This window comes from Erinaceus europaeus, chromosome 9, assembly GCF_950295315.1.
Source record: "Erinaceus europaeus chromosome 9, mEriEur2.1, whole genome shotgun sequence".
In the NCBI taxonomy this organism is placed as follows: Eukaryota; Metazoa; Chordata; class Mammalia; order Eulipotyphla; family Erinaceidae; genus Erinaceus; species Erinaceus europaeus.
This window is the reverse complement of record NC_080170.1, coordinates 98,698,375-98,717,819: the sequence shown is the minus strand read 5'-3', so window position 1 is coordinate 98,717,819 and position 19,445 is coordinate 98,698,375. Positions and strand designations below refer to the sequence as shown.

General features: G+C 35.7%; 1 protein-coding gene across 1 annotated transcript; it reads right to left on the bottom strand.

The window, feature by feature from the left end:
- Positions 1 to 10,138: 10,138 nt before the first annotated feature.
- Positions 10,139 to 11,016, bottom strand: LOC107523102 (nucleophosmin-like). The gene is made up of 2 exons (XM_016192763.2): positions 10,929 to 11,016; positions 10,139 to 10,774 (listed from the first exon to the last, which is right to left on the bottom strand). Exons 1-2 carry the CDS (start codon positions 11,014 to 11,016, stop codon positions 10,479 to 10,481), a joined length of 384 nt encoding a protein of 127 aa, XP_016048249.1. The 3' UTR covers positions 10,139 to 10,478.
- Positions 11,017 to 19,445: the final 8,429 nt, after the last annotated feature.

Sequence of the window (19,445 nt, the reverse complement as noted above, 5' to 3'; positions counted from 1 at the left end):
CCCTCAATTGCCGCCTCACTTAAATTGTAAAAAGGGAGGACATGCCGGGAGCCAAAACCTTAGCTAAGTCTCTCACATAACCGGTGAACGGACATTCTGATCATTGGAACTGCAATTACCATCTAGCTGTTTGGAAAGTTGTTCACCCACCTCCCTCCCCCCACTACCTTAGCAGAACTTCCTCATGGTGTGTGCTTAAAATGCGGCTGTAAAATAAAATTTTCAGAGCTTGATCAGAAACCTGTCTCTTGTCCCCTCCATTCTCTTGCCCCCTACCCTAGGTTTCCGTCGATAACCCCGCAGGCCGGGGCAATAATGCTCTTTATTTTGCCTTCAAGACTTTAAGTACTATACTCTTTGACTTGGTCCTCTATAGATGTGTGTGTGTTTGTGTGTATGTGTGTGTGTGTGTGTGTCATTTATTATGTCTGATGTCCTATGAGATTTTTTGTTCCTGGGTTTGATGTTTCATATTAGTTTGGGAGACGTTCTAAGTCTCTTGTGTTTCAGTTATGTCTTTTGATAATATTTATATCATGTGTACATTATACATTTTAGTAGCTCCCCTACAACTCTTTAGTATACTGTTTTATTTTTTTCCGAGTGTTTCTTTTTCTTTGCTTTTTAAATTTGGAAGTTTCTACTTAGACATGCTCATACTCAAATATTTCATTAGTGTGCTCAGTCTACGTATAAACTCATCAAAATCCTCTGCATATCTGTCACAGTGGGTTTTTAATCTCCAATATTACCTTTATTTATTTATTCTTAGAATTTCCATATCTTTGCTTATATTGTTCATATTTTCTTTTCCCCTGACTTTTTTATCCACCAGAGCCCTTAGCAAAATATATTTAGGGTTCTTTTTTCATCTTCAAATTGATAATCCAGTATCTTTTCAATTTCTGATATCTATTCTTATATGTACTCTACAAATGGTGGTTTGCTTTTGTTTTTTATCTGTTTTGAATATCTTCTATTTTTAAAAAAATCTGTTAGCATGACACATTGGCTAAAAGGAGTTACTCTAAATAGCCCTTTTTAATGTAGCACTAAAACATTAGGAAAGAGGAAATATTCTGTATTTCTTAATTGGTTCTCAGACTTTTCAATTTTTTTTATTATCTTTATTTATTTGGTGGATAGAGACAGTAAGAACTTGAGAGGGGAGGGGGATATAGGGAGAGAGACAGACAGACACACACCAGGAGGCTTGAACCCTGGGGTCCTTGTGTATTGTAGCCTGTGCTCATTCAGGTGCAGTACCACCTGTCCCCCTGGTTCTCAGTCTTTTGTTATAGTTTGTACCACTAAATTCTAAACTTTTCAAGTGCATTTTGCTCTGTTAAGATGTAAATTTTATGTTTTGGTCCTTGTGTGTTATCCAGTTAATTTCCTTCCTTCCTTCCTTCCTTCCTTCCTTCCTTCCTTCCTTCCTCCCTTCTTTCCTTCCTTCCTTATTTTCTTCCTTCTTTTTTATTTCTTACATACCAAACATTTCAGTTTTATAGTCATTCTCCATCTAGTATATTACCAATGATGTACATCCCACAACAGAGCTTCTCATTGATAAGGACAGGCATTTTGAAGTTCTACTGTATCTTCTTAGTGTATTTTCTAAGTCACCTTGCTAGTATGCAGGACTCTCTGAGTTAAAGAACACAGCATCTGAGAACTCCTCATTTAATAGAGGAGATGGTTAAATCAGAGATATTTGCTTATATACCTCTGCCCTAATCCATTCCTTAACAGCTATCTGAAACTAACTGTATTACTTCACTCCCAAGATAAATTCAGAGAACTTTCTCAGGGGATCTCAGTATTCTTGGGTTTTAGTAGTCGAGTCTATAATTCACGTTTTCTCCAATTAATTTCTGAGATTATAATGGTGAAAAGTCTGTGTGAATTATATATTTTGTGAGGTAAAAAAGTTAAAAATCGGGGAGTCGGGCTGTAGCACAGCGGGTTAAGCGCAGGTGGCGCAAAGCACAAGGACCGGCATAAGGATCCCGGTTCGAACCCCGACTCCCAACCTGCAGGGGAGTCACTTCACAAGCGGTGAAGCAGGTCTGCAGGTGTCTATCTCTCTCTCCTCCTCTCTGTCTTCCCCTCCTCTCTCCATTTCTCTCTGTCCTATCCAACAACGACAACAACAATAATAACTACAACAATAAAACAACAAGGGCAACAAAAGGGAATAAATAAATAAAATAAATATTTAAAAAAAAGTTAAAAATCAATGTTGAGTTCATATATATATATACACATATATATGTGTGTGTGATTTAACTTCTGATCTAAATAACCACTATGCAGAGTTATTATACTCACATATTGGAGAGACATTAAAATCTCAATTTCAGTGGCCAGATGATTGCACAGCAGGTACATACACTTGTCTATGCACAAGGACTCAGGGTAAAGCTCCAGGGGCCCACATGCAGTGTGTGTGTGTGTGTGGGGGGGCTTCACAAAGGGTAAAGAATTGCTATAGGTGTTTCTTTTTCACTTGACCTCTCCCTTCTCCCTCTCAATTTCTTTTTGTCTCTATCCAAAATAAATTAATAAATCTCAAACATCTTTTTTTCTCACTGAGATTTTTATCCATGATTAGAAACTTTTCTAAAAAAATTATTTGAGATATCTTAGAAATAAATTTATTCAGTAATAATACCTGGTACTTGCAGGTGTTACTGATTATAGATACATATTTTTTCTCTAAAAGTTGTTGATTCTTGAAGATAAAATTTACCCAAGGTGGGGGGTGCTTTTCTCTGTACCTCTGTAGAGCAATCTATACCTCAGTTTCAGAACACTTTTGTTTCGACTTAGGAAAAAAGTTACTGATGCTTGGGTGATTTGGATCTCTTACTGAGAAGAAAGTAGATCAGCTACCCACAGACTTTCCCATGTTTTGTTAGCTCACATGTGCCATAGCCTAAAAATAAGAAGCAAAAGTAATTTCTGTTAGAGAAAGCAGATATCTCCAGTGTTTTCCATCAAAATATCTGTCTTTAAATTTTGGAGATATAATTTTTGTATTTATTTATTTCAATAATGCTAATTCTTTTTGCAGATTTACGAAGTGTGTAGTAACAATGAAAAAAAAATCATTTCTGTGTCATTGAGTGCTTTCTTATAATCCCCACCCCTTAAAAACTTCAACAATATTAGGGACAGAGATTTTGTCTACTATTCTTCCTCTGTCATTTTTTTTTTTTTTGAAAAGTTATTGACTGTTGGGAAGATAGGTGAGATTTGACAGATAAGGATAAGTTGAATGATCTTCCAGGGAAAGAAAAGAGCAAAAATAAAAACATGTCAGGGCTCCATAGTAAATTATTGTATTAGTAGACATGTTCTGGGACTTGGTGGTAATACATGTGTCAAAGTGCATGTGTTACAATGCAATGCACAAGGACCTAGGTTTAGCCCTTCAGTCCCCACATGCTGAGGGAAGCTTCTTGAGCTGTGAAGCAGTGCCCTTTCTCTCTTCTCTGTCTCCCCTATTCCATCTCAGTTTCTCTCTGCCTTTATCTGAAGAAAGAAAAGAAGACAGAAAATACTAAAAAAAGAAAACCAGTTCTTTGCAATGTTCTCAGGAATATAATTTAAAAATTTTAGTAACAGTTGTGGGCAGAATTTATGAAACTGATTACTAGTTAATTATCATCAACTTAAATTTGAAATATGCTTCTCTATATTTTATATACAGTCATTTCCTAAAAACAATATATATCCTAGTTTTAAAATGTGCCTGTAGGTCAACGTCTCAGTTGTATTTTCCTAAAAACTCAAGTGTATAGTTTTCTTGTCCAATAAATTTGTGAGGCTCATAATGTATTTGCTAGTCAAAGTGATGAAAAAATTCCATCATGTTTAGGTTGACTTAGTAGTGCTTAAAACAATAGAAAGACTATGATTTAATAATTTCTTAACTTTGAGGGAGATCTGTTGACATAGTAAGCAATTTATAGTCCAAGAAAGTATAAGGAATGTTTTATACTCCCCACCCAATTAAATCCCACATACAAACTCAAAGTACAATTCACTTTCCATGGTACAGAATCAATTTCCTCAAGCTAACTTTTGTAATCATATTATAAATTCTAAAGGGGTGATTGTGCTTTTAAAAACTATAATCATTAGATTTAGATAAATATTCTCTGACAATTTATGCTAAAATATTGTTTCTTCTAAATGGACAAGTAAGAATTAATAGAAGGTAATTTCTGGCAATTTCAGTCTACTCCATTTGTTAGCCCATACTCTTCACTAGTTACTCTATTACTAGGTTCAGTGTACAATAGGAGGTACAATAAAGATGTATTATTCTTCCATGTACATTGCATAGAACACCATATCATTTAACTTTGAACTCATACTGTTTCTTTCATGAGCTTAATATATTTAATATATATATTTCTAACAGGTGGTGTTAAACACACTCTCTATTACAGAAAAGCCATATATCAAAGCTAGAAATGAGATGTAAATGAAAGGTTATATTTCACAGGGAAAAAAATGTCAAATTTGTAATTACCATTTACAGTGCTGTCCTTAAATGTCTAACAAACCCTTGGCTCTCCTACTCCATTCACACTAATTCTCAGACAAGCATTTCCAAATGAAAACAAACCTTATAAATCTTCAAAGTGGCCACAAAGATACTCTTTATGAAACTATAAAAATCATTAAATTGGCAATAATGACATTGTGTGCACAGAGGACATATCTTAGACTATGAATCTATGTCATTTAGCAACAGGAACTCAATATGCTACTTAAGTAGCAAGTATAGTGCAATTATCCCCATTATCAAGAGGGAGAGACAAAGTGCCAGCACATTAAGTAGTTCCCGTGAGGTCATATTAACAGAATTTGTTTATGTCTCCAAAATTCTCTTTTTAAAATTATGTTTGTGTGATGAAAGGACTTACTAAATATTAGATGCCTACTAGGATATGAATAGATATCATATGTCATTATATCTCAATAACAATAATCCATTTTAGTACCTTTGAGCCTTAATTTTTGCATGCATTCATTCATTAAAATGTATTTAGTATCCAGGCAGTGGGGCATCTGATAGAGTACACAGATCAGCGTGTAAAAGACTCTGGTTCAAGCCCCTTGCTCCCAACTGCAGAGTGAGAGCTTCAGAGTGGTAGAGTAGTGCTGTAGATGTCTCTTTTTCTTTTCCTCCTCTCTCACTCTTTCCTTATTTATCTGTCTCCTCTTTTTTTTAATAAATTTTATTTATTTTCCCTTTTGTTGCCATTTTTTATTGTTGTTGTAGTTACTGTTGTTATTACTGACGTTGTCGTTCTTGGATAAGACAGAGAGGAAGGAGGGGAAGACAGAGAGGGGGAGAGAAAGATAGACACTTGAAGACCTGCTTCACCATCTGTGAAGTGACTCTCCTGCAGGTGAGGAGCAGCGGCATGGGGTGGGAAGACTGAGATCCTTATGCTGGTCCTTGCGCTTTGCAAAGACCACGTGTGCTTAATCTGCTGCACTACCACCCGACCCCCCATCTGTCTCTTTCACTTTACCTGTCTCTGTCTCTATGTCTTTTTCTCTCTCTCTATTAGGAAGAAAGAAAAAATAATGACTTCCAAGAGCTGTGAAATTATTATACAAGCACTGAGCCCCAACAATAATGATGGTGCACAAAATAAATATTAAAAGAAATATATATGAATGGGTAGTGATGCACCTAGTAGAGTGCACATATCAGAATGTGCAAGGACCTGGGTTCAAACCTCTGGTCCCCAACTGTAGAGGAAAGCTTCATGAGCAATGGAATAGTGCTACAGGCCTCTGTCTCTCTCTCTCTCTCCACCTCTGTCTCCCTCTGCCCTCTCAATTTCTGTCTCTATCCTAAAGAAATAAAAAAAAAACATCATTTTTTACTTTTTAAATTTCTTTATTTATTGGATAGAGACAACCAGAAATCAAGAGGAAGGGAAGGTGATAGAGAGGTAGAGAGACAGAGACACCTGCTGCCCTGCTTCACCACTGGTAAAGCTTTCCCCCTATAGGTGGGGGCGGGGGATGGGGGCTCAAACCCTGGTCCCTGCGCATTGTAACACGTGCGCTCAGCCAGGTAGCCACCACCCTGCCCGGAAATAACATTATTTTTTAAAGAATATGCTTATATATTTCACTAATTTCTGCAATACCAGTTTTCTTCCCATTTCTCACACTACTCTTGTTGCTTACTTCTTAATGATTTACCCAGAGGGTATTATCATAATGACTTGGTTTGTTAAATAATGCTAAGAATATTGCTTTATGACAGTAATTTTTTGGTAGTCCTCTAGCTCTTTTATTTCAGAATCTGAAATTTAGAATCCACAGTTCAATTATTTGTAAATTAAAAAAAAAATAGTTTGATTAGTATAGTCCCAAGACATATTTTAGTCTAATGTTATTTTATATGTTTTATTCACTACTTCTCTTCTATGTAGGAATAGTAACCATAGGGACCAGAAAAATAGCTCACTTGGACAGTGTGCTCCTTTGCCATGTGTACAACCCAGGTTTGAGCCTGATCTCCACCACACTGAATAAAGCATTGGTGCTACGGTCTCAGTTTCTTTCTCTATCTCTCTCTCCCTCCTCTTTCCCTCTCAATTTCTCTCTGTACTAACCAATAAAATAAATAAAATTAAAAAATATTTTTAAAAAATCACTTTTAAAAAAAGAAGTATTAATTGTCAAACTACTCCGTAAAAAAATAATATGTATGTGTATACACACACATATATCCCTCAGACTTCACACTTTTTGAGTCTTACCTCACCTGTTTCACAAAAAGGCCAAATTTCTACTTAACTGACAAGATTATGTACATTTGATAATATGATATACTGAATTACAAGATTCCAATAACACAGGTTTTGCTTTGAAATGTAGTTTCTCCCATTCAAACTATGTCAACCAATAGGAGCAGACAATTTGTGATTTAAAATATATAGATTATTCTATTGAAGAAATGGTGATTTAAAAAACTGCTCTTATCACAGGTATGTAATATCTTACCTCCCCAGCACACCAACCACATGGTCCAACTTGCCTAATTCCTGTACCATAAGACATTCAGTCCCCACCTGCCTTTGTAGCTTTCCCACCTCACTCCTTCAGAAACCTTTATTCTACTTCAGTAGATCACACCTAGTTAAGTGTTATTTTCTATTTTACCTTTGAAAGGGTGGTATTCTTAAACATTATTTATTTTTGTGTATTTACTGAATTTAGTCACTTTTGTACAGAGACAAACTGAAAGGGAAGAAGTAGAGAGACCCTGCTGATCCTGCTCTAGGGTCTTACTCTTACCAAGTTGTAGTACACCTCTTCTGCTCCTGGATGGTCTTTCCATGCCCTTTACAATGAGAGTTCTCATTGTAAATAAGTAGAACTCAGGCTGTTTCTGGTATAGATTTATCCCAATTCTATTGTAGATCTGACTTTAGAGGAGGCAAGGAGAGTTACTCCCTTTCAGCCTTTCCCCTACTAAAATCTATATTTAAAGTGTCAGACTGAGGCTAACACAAATGTCCAAAATAACCAAAATATATAGTATTTTTCAGATGGTGTGAATTATTATATAAGACATAAATCAAGAAAGGGAGATAAGGGATGCAGGGACAAGTACAATTTTCAGTTTTAAATTGGAAAAAGACTGACTCACTGAGAAGATGACAAATGAATTAAAATTTATAGAGGTTGAAGCAACAAGTCTTAAGAAGATCTGCAGGGCGATATGTAGTCAGAAGTAGTAGGAGGAAGTCCAAATCTGTAATGTGTAAGCATGTCTGTTGCCTGTATGTAATTGTGTCATAGGATGAAAAATGAGATCAGAGGGGCTAAAATTAAATACGATGGAGGAGAGTGGTAGAAGAAGGTCACTGGAAGAGAATAAATTATGGTACTGACTGTACGGCTTTAGTTGGATTATGTACATGGATACAGAAATCACCAAGAAGGAAGTTTCGAATACTAATGGGAGCAGTCACCTGAATAGCGTAGGAATTCTATGACTACCAGTAACTACTTAAAGATTGTGACATGATTTCATGACAGAAGGCACAGATTTGAAAACATAAAGCTCATTTTCAAGCCCAGTGGTCCCCAAAGCATGGGTGATAAAACAATCATTGTTTGTGTTAGCTGAATTAAGTGGTCCATTTTTCCTTAGAGTGCGGGGAAACTTTCACAAAAGAGGTTACTTACTAATTTAGAGAAGTTTAATAGTTGTTGCAGGCAGAGTAGAAAGTTTCAGGAGCTCAAGAGGAGTGACAGATGGAACAGAAAAGGCAATGTGTAGAGGATATTAGATTCCAGATCTGAGGAAAAGTCTAGGAGTTCTGTAGTGTGATTATGAGTAATGTTAAAAAAAGGAAAAAAAAAAAAAAGACAAAGACACAATATTTGTACTGAGAGAAGCAAGGCAGATGCTGCTTTTTAAAAGCTACTGATGTTAGAGTACTGGGTTATTTCCAGAATGTTGTAGACATTTGGGATCTTTCTGGAATTATGCAATGAGCAGTTTGAAGGCCATTACAAGGTTGCCAACTGCCATCTGCAGAGATGAATCAGAAACAGATACTCTCATGTCTGACAGCAGGTTATTTTTTTTCAATGCCAACTGTAGAAACTGACAATTATGTTTATCTGCTTTATCCTTATTTTCTCTATAAAATTACTGAATATACTAAATGATAATATCATGTGATAAAAATAATAGTTCAGCTTAATATATCCATTCTAAAATGTCACAACAAAAGAAGTGTTGGTTTTTTAACCAGCTAGAGGAAAGTAGGATCTAAGAAATATTTTTGTCTGTGTATCTACATGCATAAGTGTATCCTTTATATAGATGGTTATATTCACATCCATGTGATCCACAGGAAGATATTTTAGAAAGAATAAGTGATCAGAAAAGTAGGCAAGAAAAAAAAAGTCTTTCCATTAAAAAAAAAAAAAAAAAAAAAAAAGGAAAACTGCCTTAATCATACTCTGCGAAAATTTTTTTCAAAGAGATATTTCAGTATCCTTGGTCCATTTTATCACAATGGCTACATCTATTTTATGCTTTCTCTTGTTTGAACAAACTTATTTTGGGAAATTCTTAAAGTTGGCCTGATACATGATGCTAAACTGTAACATCAAGAACTTTATGTGGGTATTATTACATTTGCATAATGGATTCTCTTTAAATCTGTTGCAGAGACATTTGTTACCCAATGCTTCTGTAATAAGAAAGTATGATGGACCATACTTCAAACACTGATCCTCATCTGGTTTAAAGATTGCCAAATGGTAGAATGATATGCGTGCTCTAGAAGATTTAGAAAGGATATTACATGGCTTGAAAGACACTTAGCTTTATGGGTTTTCAGCAGGAACATGATTGCTAGAACTCACTTCTGGGGTCCTCATTTTGTTTATATCTATTACTTGCTGGAAACTACATTTTTTTCCTTCACTTTAATGCTTCAAAAGAAATATCTACATGTTGCCCTTGTGGCCTTTAAGATCAGCTAGAGGTTTCCTGTGAAAAGAAAGAACATAGCTTAGTGTGTGACTCCAGGCAATTGAGTAAATTCTATTAAAAGGAAAAGTCATGTGATTTTTTTTAAGGCTTAAGACATGAAAGTGGTAAAATGAAGCAATAAATGTGCTGTCTATAAATAAATATAGCTCATGAACACCTGTTTCATCATTAGGTTACATATTTTTAAGAAGTTCCTCCTCCGGAAGGAACTGAAACTAGTTTTCATATAACTAGTGGCATATAAAAAGATTTATTTAGATGTAACTATGAATATTTATATATTTTATTATTATATTTATTTATTTACAGGATAGACACAACCAAAGAAGGGCATGATAGAAAGGAAGACAGACAGCTGCAACACTGCTTCACCACTTACAAAGCTTTCCCCCTACAGGTAGGGACTGGGGGCTTGAACCTAGGTCCTTGCACGTTGTAACATATGCACTGAACCATGTCACCACCCAAACTCCTCTTTTAAATTTTATTTATTTATTAAAATAAACAAATAACTGACTTTGTCTTAGTACACGTCCCCGATTTTCACTATTCTCTTACATTTTTTTTAATTTTGCATTTTTTTATTATTATTATTTTTATTAAAATACTGAGTTTATTTCACATGTATATTTTTGTCTCCTCACCACTTCTATCTGTCTGACCACCAATACTACTGTGTCCCATCATAACATTCCACACATACTTAGAAGAACCAAGCAAAGGGTGGAGTCCCATCGTTAAAAACTACACAGGCATTTTGGACAACACATTCTTGGCCATGGAACCTGGACAACATTTATCAGACACGGCAGGGAACGTTCTCACTCTGCATTATAAAAAGGACAGCCAGATAGCAATTGTTACAGAAATGAAATAAGACAGAAAACTTTTTTAACAAATGGTTTCAACTGTTTTCTTAAAGAGACTTCCTCCACTGCCAGAGGTCTTGAATAGCCTCCTGGTCAGTCATTCGGAAGCAGTTCTTCACATAATTGATGAACTTGGCTTCTACTTTGGGAAGAGAGCCGCCTTTTTCTATAGTGGCTTGCATTTTTGCTTTAATGTCTTCTACAGAACTAGGTCCTTTTGGTGTTTTTGGAGTTTTTTCTTGTTTTTTGAAGGTCTCTTGACCTTTTGATCTTGGTGTTGAAGGCTTCGAATCTTTCCCATTCTGGTTGGATTTCTGTGCATTTTTGGCAGGAGTGTCACGAACTTTTTAAGATAGATACAGAGAGGAAGAGAGGTAGATGGAAAAAGTGAAAGAAATCATAGGGCTAAAGCTTTCTTCTGTGATGGGTGCTGGGCTCAAACCTAGATTCCACACATGGCAAAGAAGTACACTATTCAGGTGAGCTATTTTACCAACCCTCTTCACTTATCCTACAAGGCTGACTCTGAGACTCATCGTTCCTCCTGTCCTCATCACTGACCTGGACACCTACAGAAGCAGCCATGTGTCAGATTTGCAGAAGTTCACTTACATGTTCAAAGATCTAGTAGCCACTTCACTGACTCAATAGAGCTGACTTTGTAGAAGGAATACTGTAATACCTGCTTTCACCGTTGGTTTAAGTCAAATTATTATCCTTTCCCCGTCTTTTTAAACCTTATCTTCATATGATTTTTCCCCAAAAAGTAAATCTGAAAATTAAAAGCAACATCTGACCTTTCACACTCTTTTCTTCTATACTTTTTTTTGTTATCAACTCAACTCAATTGCGATTAATCTCATAACATGTGTACTGGCATTTTCTTTTGCCCTTTCGATTTAAGAAGAAAAAAAAAAAAAGCATGCCAAAAGGCACATGGTGATTCCTGCTTAAAAAAGGGAGAGAGAAGACTATGGGTTTCTGAAGTGTCCTGATGTACTTAAATTATTTTGCATTGTATATAATAACATTCCAACCATCATTGTATTGACTTGAGTCCCCATGAGTTTATGAGCACCTATATTAAATACATCCTAACTTTCTTGGCAGTAGATTTAGTCTCATACTCTTCAAATTTCCAAAAATCGAATACAGCATTTCTGTTTGTTGTTTTTTTTTTAATTTTTATTTTAAAAAGTATTTATTTATTTATGTTCCCTTTTGTTGTCCTTGTTTTTTTATGGTTGTAGTTATTATTGTTGTTGTTATTGATGTCGTCATTGTTAGGACAGAGAGAAATGGAGAGAGGAAGGGAAGACAGAGAGGGGGAGAGAAAGACATTTGCCGTCCTGGTCCTGTTTCACCACCTGTGAAGTGACTCCCCTGCAGGTAGGGAGCCGGGGGCTCCAACCAGGATTCTTACCGGGGTCCTTGCGCTTTGCAGGGACCATGTGTGCTTAACAATCTGCCTACTTCCTGACTCCCTTCTGTCTTAAGTGTCTTAACAATACCTCACATCTGCTTATTTCTTATTGTCATTTTTCTACATCTTAAATTATCCACTTTCCTTTGGCAATCAGGGCTTTGTATAACTTAATTTGATTATTTGTGTGCAGCAATATAGTTGTATTTATATTTGACACACTAATTAAAATTACTCATATTTGACTTAGATGGAAAATAATCATTTCTGTGTTTTTGGTTTTTGTCTTTGTCTTGTCACCTTTCTGGAATAGCACAAAAGCTTATACATTATACAAAACTCAAGTGAAAGTTCTTAGTTTTTTTTAACCTCTTAAATATATAGTCCTAAATTTAAAAATGTTATATTTATTACTAGCAGTAAGTTGCTAAGTCAGAGACCTCTATTTCCTAGTCCATGTATTCCAGACATTAAGCTGTGAATATGTGGATAATTTGTAAATATTGCTTGTTTACAAGTAGCAAATGCTTCTGACTTTTTAAATTTTGGGGTAAAGTGCTTCAGAATGTTAATTATGAAATGTATTCTTACTAATAAAAATATGCCTTTTATTAAATACACATAGAAAAATGCCAGCTCATGTTCTACTTGTATTACGTCTTCATTTAAGAAATTAAACAGCTGACTTACAAAACAATACACACAGAGACAGGCCCTAAACAATCCATGTAAAGTCAGTCAACTACAATAATAAAAAGATTACAAAGTTAAACAAATAATAAGAATAATATTAATTTTGGTATTTACCATATTAAAAACCCAAATCCGTACATTGGCATAGCAGGAGTAAATGTATTTAAATATTTAATAATGTTCAAGTTGATGTCATTTGAGTTCTTTATTTGACTTCAGTATTGATTCAACTGATCAATAAAGTGATATAAGAACTTCTCTTTCAATAGCCAGTATACTTATCATAAGATGACAGTATGTGTTCAGTTTAGTGAGACTAAATTAATGGTGTTTACCAACATATTTTTGGAATCTAACATATAAGACAGTTTTTGGGAATTGGCATAGAAGAAGAAAATCTGATAAATGTAATAAAATGGGATAAATATAGCAATAGTAACTCAAAGGTCTCTTACACTTTAGAAAAATAGGATGTATTAAATATAGGTGCTCATAAACTCATGGGGAATCAAGTCAATACAATGATGGTTGGAATGATATTATATATTATAAAGTTCTTTTTGTTATTTACTCATATAACAATGCAAAATAATTTAAGTACATCAGATGGAGGAGGAAAAGGAACTTTAACGGTGAGTTGTACACACATATACATCTTGTAGTTAAAGTATATCCGTGAAATCTTTAATGTTGTAAGCTAATAGTAAACCAGTAATAATAAAAAATGTGCCTCAACTATTACCTGTATATACCTTTATCAGTGTTTGAAACCTTAACCAAATCATGAGAAATCACCTCAAAAGTTTTTGATTAATCAAGGACAAATATTTCTACTTCTTCAAAATGGTGACAATATCTGAAGGAAACTATTCCTTTCCTTATAAATTTACTTGGGCATTTGTAAGCCTAATAAGGCCTTAACAAATTTCAACAGAAATCATCAATTTTGAGTCATATTTACTTAGATCTACATACCCTATACATTTTTTTCCTGCAGTTTCTCAAGCAGAAAAACTGGAAAAAAAAAAAAAAAGAAAAAAAAGCACCATAGTTTCTGAAAGAAGACACATACTCAATGTTGTTGTCAAGCTATGTTGGAGTTCTCATCTCAGATTTGTCTTCATATGTCTTCTTTAGAATGCTACCAGCATGTTCCAGATTCGAGGATCTATGTGCAAGTCCACTGATAAGATTTTGATTCAGAAATGAAGTAATTAGTCTCTAAAATAGTATCTGTATATCTGATTCTTAAGCATTATCTCTGGATTTGCTTGTCATGCTTTCCTTCTCTGATCCATATCTGATAGCATGACACTATAGCTTCTATCCATTATACTTTATATGTCTATTTAGTCTCTCATTCTCATCTAAAATCATTTATTTATCCATTTGTTATGAGAAAGAATGGAGCTATGATGGGGTGTAGAGTACTACACAGCTCTGGCTTAAGGGGAGTAGATCATTAAACTTGTGAACTATAGGTACTCAGTCATGCAAGTTGGTGCTCTAGCAGATTAAACTATCTCCTTAGTCCAGTTTCTAGTCATTAAACTTATTTTAGATATTTTTTCTGGGGTTATATGTGCATTTTCACATTTAAAATGTATAACTATCTTGTCTGTAACTAAGGTACATTTATCTACATGACACAATCCACCTAATGCAAGATTAGTTTACTATATGATAGCTTGTGTCTTCCTTTTCATTTGTTTCCAGAAAAATTTGAATTTCTTGCTTGAGTGCCTCCCCATAGGACCTTGCCCTCAACTTGGATCCACAACGGTAGAGAATATTCCATCCTCTGAAGGGAGGATGGACAACATAATCTACTCTATATCTGAAGAAGATGGGTCCTGATATTGGGGCAGCTTGGAACGTTCCTACCCATGACCATAGAATGTGAGCTCAGATCTACAGGGATGCAGATGTCACATAGGCTCCTAAGCTGAATATGGGCTCCAGATCAGATAAAATCAGTGGGGTTTACAGTCAACAATATATATACACCTTTCCCATATTTGGGAGCTACTCTCTTTCCTGATCTAGCTTTATGGTCCTTTTTCCAGCCATGACATCATCTACCCAGACAATAACTTAGATTCACCTACATATCAGAATTCAGGCTCAGAGGAAAAAAAAAGAAAGAAAAACTAAACTAGTATAGCCACAGGCCCTTTGGAATATAACTAAAATATGCCTACGAGCTATATACAAAAAAGAGACACCGCCCCAACTCTTTATCTGCACTAATCCAGCCTTTATGTTCATGTTTAGTCATCAACTTGTTTGGCTTTGTTATGTTATGTCTCTTTTCAGCCACCAGGTTCCAGATGCTAGCATGATGCCAACCAGACTTCCCTGGACAGACAACCTCACCAATGTGTCCTGGAGCTCTGATTCCCCAGAATCACTCCCCACTAGGAAAAGAGAGAGACAGGCTGGGAGTTGACCTGTCAACATCCACATTCAGTGGGGAAGCAATTACAGATGCCAGACCTTGTACCTTTTGCATCCCACAATGACCTTGGGTCCATACTCCCAGAGTGTCAAAGAATAGGAAAGCTTTCGGGGGTGGGGGGGTGGGGTTGGGATACGGAGTTCTGGTGGTGGGAATTGTGTGGAGCTGTACCCCTCTTATCCTATGGTATTGTCAGTGTTTCTTTTTTATAAATAAAATTTTAAAAAGGACAGAAAAAAAGGGAGTCTATTTAAGAGATTCTATATGAAAATAAGAAAAGGATTTAGCCCTTCTAAAACTGAATAATATTCAGCATAAATGAGAAGAAGGAATAACTCAAGTAATTGAGTTCCATGAGAGAACATCCAAGATAGCTAGATCTGAACTTTTAAAAAATTTTTAAATATTTATTTTATTTATTTATTCCCTTTTGTTGCCCTTGTTTTATTGTTGTAATTATTGTTATTGCTCTTGATGTCGTCATTGTTGGATAGGACAGAGAGAAATGCAGAGAGGAGGGGAAGACAGAGAGGGGGAGAGAAAGACAGACACCTGCAGACCTGCTTCATCATCTGTGAAGCAACTCCCCTGCAGGTGGGGAGCCGGGGGCTTGAACCGGGATCCTTACACCTGTCCATTAACGCTTTGTGCCATGTGCGCTTAACCACTGCACTACCGCCCAACTTCCTTTTTTTTTTATTTATAAAAAGGAAACACTGGGGGAGTCGGGCTGTAGCGCAGCGGGTTAAGCGCAGGTGGCGCAAAGCACAAGGACCGGCATAAGGATCCCGGTTCGAACCCCGGCTCCCCACCTGCAGGGGAGTCGCTTCACAGGCGGTGAAGCAGGTCTGCAGGTGTCTATCTTTCTCTCCTCTTCTCTGTCTTCCCCTCCTCTCTCCATTTCTCTCTGTCCTATCCAACAACGACGACAACAACAATAATAACTACAACAATAAAACAACAAGGGCAACAAAAGGGAATAAATAAATAAAATTAAAAAAAAAATTTTTTTAAATCTTTAAAAAAAAAAAAAAGGAAACACTGACAAAAATCATATGATAAGAAGGATACAACTCCACACAATCCCCACCACCAGAACTTCGTATCCAGTCCCCTCCCTTGTTAGCTTTCCTATTTTTATCATTCTAGGAGTATGGACCCAGGGTCATTATGGGGTGCAGAAGATGGAAGGTCTAGCTTCTGTAATTGCTTCTCTACTGAACATGGGCATTGGCAGGTTGATCCATACTCCCAGCCTGTCTCTACTTTCCCTAGTGGGGCTAGGCTCTGGGTGACGGGTTCTGGGAAAGGAGGGCTCCAGGACACATTTGTGGGGTTGTCTGCCAAGAGAAGTCTGGTTGGCATCATGTTAGCATCTGGAACCTGGTAGATGAAAAAAGTTAACATATAAAGCCAAACAAATTGTTGAGTAATCATAAACCTAAAGGCTGGATTATTGCAGATGAAGATTTGGGGGTCTCCATTTTGTAGGTAGTATGTAGCTTAGGAGCCTATGTGACCTCTGCATCCTTGTAGCTCACTTTCTGTGGTCATGAGTAGGAATGTTCCAAGATGCCCCAATTTCAAGACCCATCTTCCTCATGTGGTAGATAGAGTATGTTATCCAGTCTCCCTTCGGAGGATGGAACATTCTTTACCATTGTTGATCCACATTGAGGGCAAGCCCTTGGGGGGTCCACAAAGGGATCTATTGCATTGTTTCTGATGAAAATGACCAGTGACAATGGAGAGAGGAATCTATCTGAGGTCTAGGCCCATCGTGTCTGTGTGGGAATCTCAGAACTCTCCAACTAGGGCCCCAGATGATGGAGTGGCCATATAGTGACGAAAGAATCATCATTAAAGTCTGTCAGTCTGTTGCCCTTATTCAGCTTTTGTAGTCCTTACTTTGATAAGGTTAGCTTTGGAGTGACTGAGGTAAGTGTAATAGGAGGTAGTTGAGGAGGGTATCTAGGTAGAAACTATTTCATTAGGAACTTTATGGTGTCTTTTTAGGTCTTTCTACTTGCTTGCTTTATTTATTGACTCACTGCAGATTATCTGCACTGAGATTTGAAGTTTTTAAGGAGTTATTTTGACTGGGCATAGCTTCAGACACAGCTTCAAAGTGAAAATCCTATTTTGAGTAGCTCTGGTTCTTCTTAATTGTTCAATCTAATACGTCAAATAGTATATGGAAAAATCTTTGTATAGCTCTTTTTAATTTGTGTTTTCTTTTACCTCATTAGGATCTATTTTTATCCTAAACAGACACTGTTGGTTGACTCATTTTATGTTTCTACTACTTACAGTGTACTAACTAAAATGTTCAATAACTAGCCTGCTTATTATCCATAGCTTAGTGTGAGCCCTCATCATTATTCTTAAAATCTATCTCTAATAATGTACTAAAAACTCAAGGAAGCTAGACAGATCAATGTAGTCTGAACTTCCTCACTGTGAAAATGAGAAAAATGGTCTAGAGAGATCAAGTGACTTATCTGAAGGTATAAGATGTTTATATGTCTTTATGCACACCAGGTTTTGATTCAGGATGTTTTAAGACCACCAATAATATTAATTAAAGCACAGCAAGAACATATAACTCAAACTAATTGAACAGGCAAATAGGTAAGCAAGATGAACAATATTGGAAATGAGGAATATGCCTAAAACAGAAATGAATACCGTACAATCTAATACATTTTCTACATGTGATATGTTAAATTGTCTAAGATTTTAAAAAACAATATGAATAATAATACCAGATCAGTAAAGTGGTATGAGAGATTTCAATGATAAAACTCACAGGAAAACAATTGCTAATGGTATTGTAACAGAAGTTTATTTTTCCAAGAACCCTCATAAATACTGATTGGTAATAATTGGTAAACATAATTCTTAAAGAAGACAAAATGAATCTTGTAGTATCTTTTAATACATATCTATATTGTCCTATCAATAAATAAATTGGTAAATTCATCTGAATGAAGACTGATAAGAATAACAAATGGCTCAAGCAAGTCTTGAGTCTAGTCTTGTTTATTATGGGATACTTTTATATATTTTAATATAGATAAATGTCTTACATTTCGCTCAATTTGTCTTGCAGTTGAACATTGAAAATATTTGAGTTGCATTATATGAAAAATCACATTGCCTGCTTTGTACACTGAGTCTGTTTCACAGACTTTTTTATTGTGATAGACTATAAATATCTCTCTCACTCTTGTCATGAGCCACTAATTATATAATTGACCCAATCCCAATACTAAATTATCAAACCCAGTAGTCTTATTTGTAAGGATATAGACTTCTACAATATGGAGAGTGCTTTTTCCAGTTTATTATCTTAACAATACCTAGCAGAGTTAACAAATACAGGCTCTTAGGTTCCATTTTGCACATGATTATGGTAAAACTGTTACCATTTTTTATGTAGAAACATGTCATTAATATAACAAAAGACCATCCAGATATGGTTTTAGATTTAGGCTGAGAGGAAATATCATGAAAACAAACAACTAGTTTTACTAGACCCCTAATTATATAAATCTACATTTCATTTGAGGATTTGACCATCTCCACCACAAAAACTTCTAACCAGAACAGGTAATTGGATCTTTCTTAGGGATAGCAATGATACAAAGCAATGAAAAATAATTAAATGAAGGGGTGGTATATAATTGTAAATATCTCCTGGAATCTTTGAAGGTGTTAACAAAAAAATTATTATGAAATGAGAATAGAAATAGTTCTCCTACACTTTACCTTTATCCCTGCGAGCCAACTATACACTTTTCCACAAAAGTGCAACTTTTAATTTGCTTTCACAAAGCTGCCTCATTAGTGGGTACAGCTGCACTGGTACCTGAGACTGGGTCAGGTAGTGGAGGGAAAGCATGACTGTACCTTGAACAATTTGTGACATCCTATAGCAGACTTCGAACTCCATCCTATTACTTGCATCCTTTCAATCTGACACTTTAACACTCTTTAAAAAACCAGTAACCTTGTGACACATTTAAAGCATCCTCAGCCATAATCTAATTTAGTGTGATTTAAACTTCTGAAAGTAAGTTTCAAGGGAAAAGATGAGTAAGGAAGACAGTGTGAGGACATTAAATGATGTAGAAATAAGCAAAGCAGTAATACTAAGGAGTCAAATTGCAAGAAAAGTGTATAATGAATTAATACAGTTCTTTAGCCAATGACAACTATTCTTGATAAATCCTACCTTAGCCAAGGAACTGTGACTAAGACCATTTATTATCATGAAGCAGATCATGAATACACCCCATGTTTCTGTATTCAGTTTCCTCATACAGTTCCCACAAAATTACACAGAGCAAAATAAGATCTGATATTGCTCTAACATTGTGAAACTAATAATGTCTGCATTTATGTGAATTAATTCTGTACTGTGCCAGAAATGCTAGT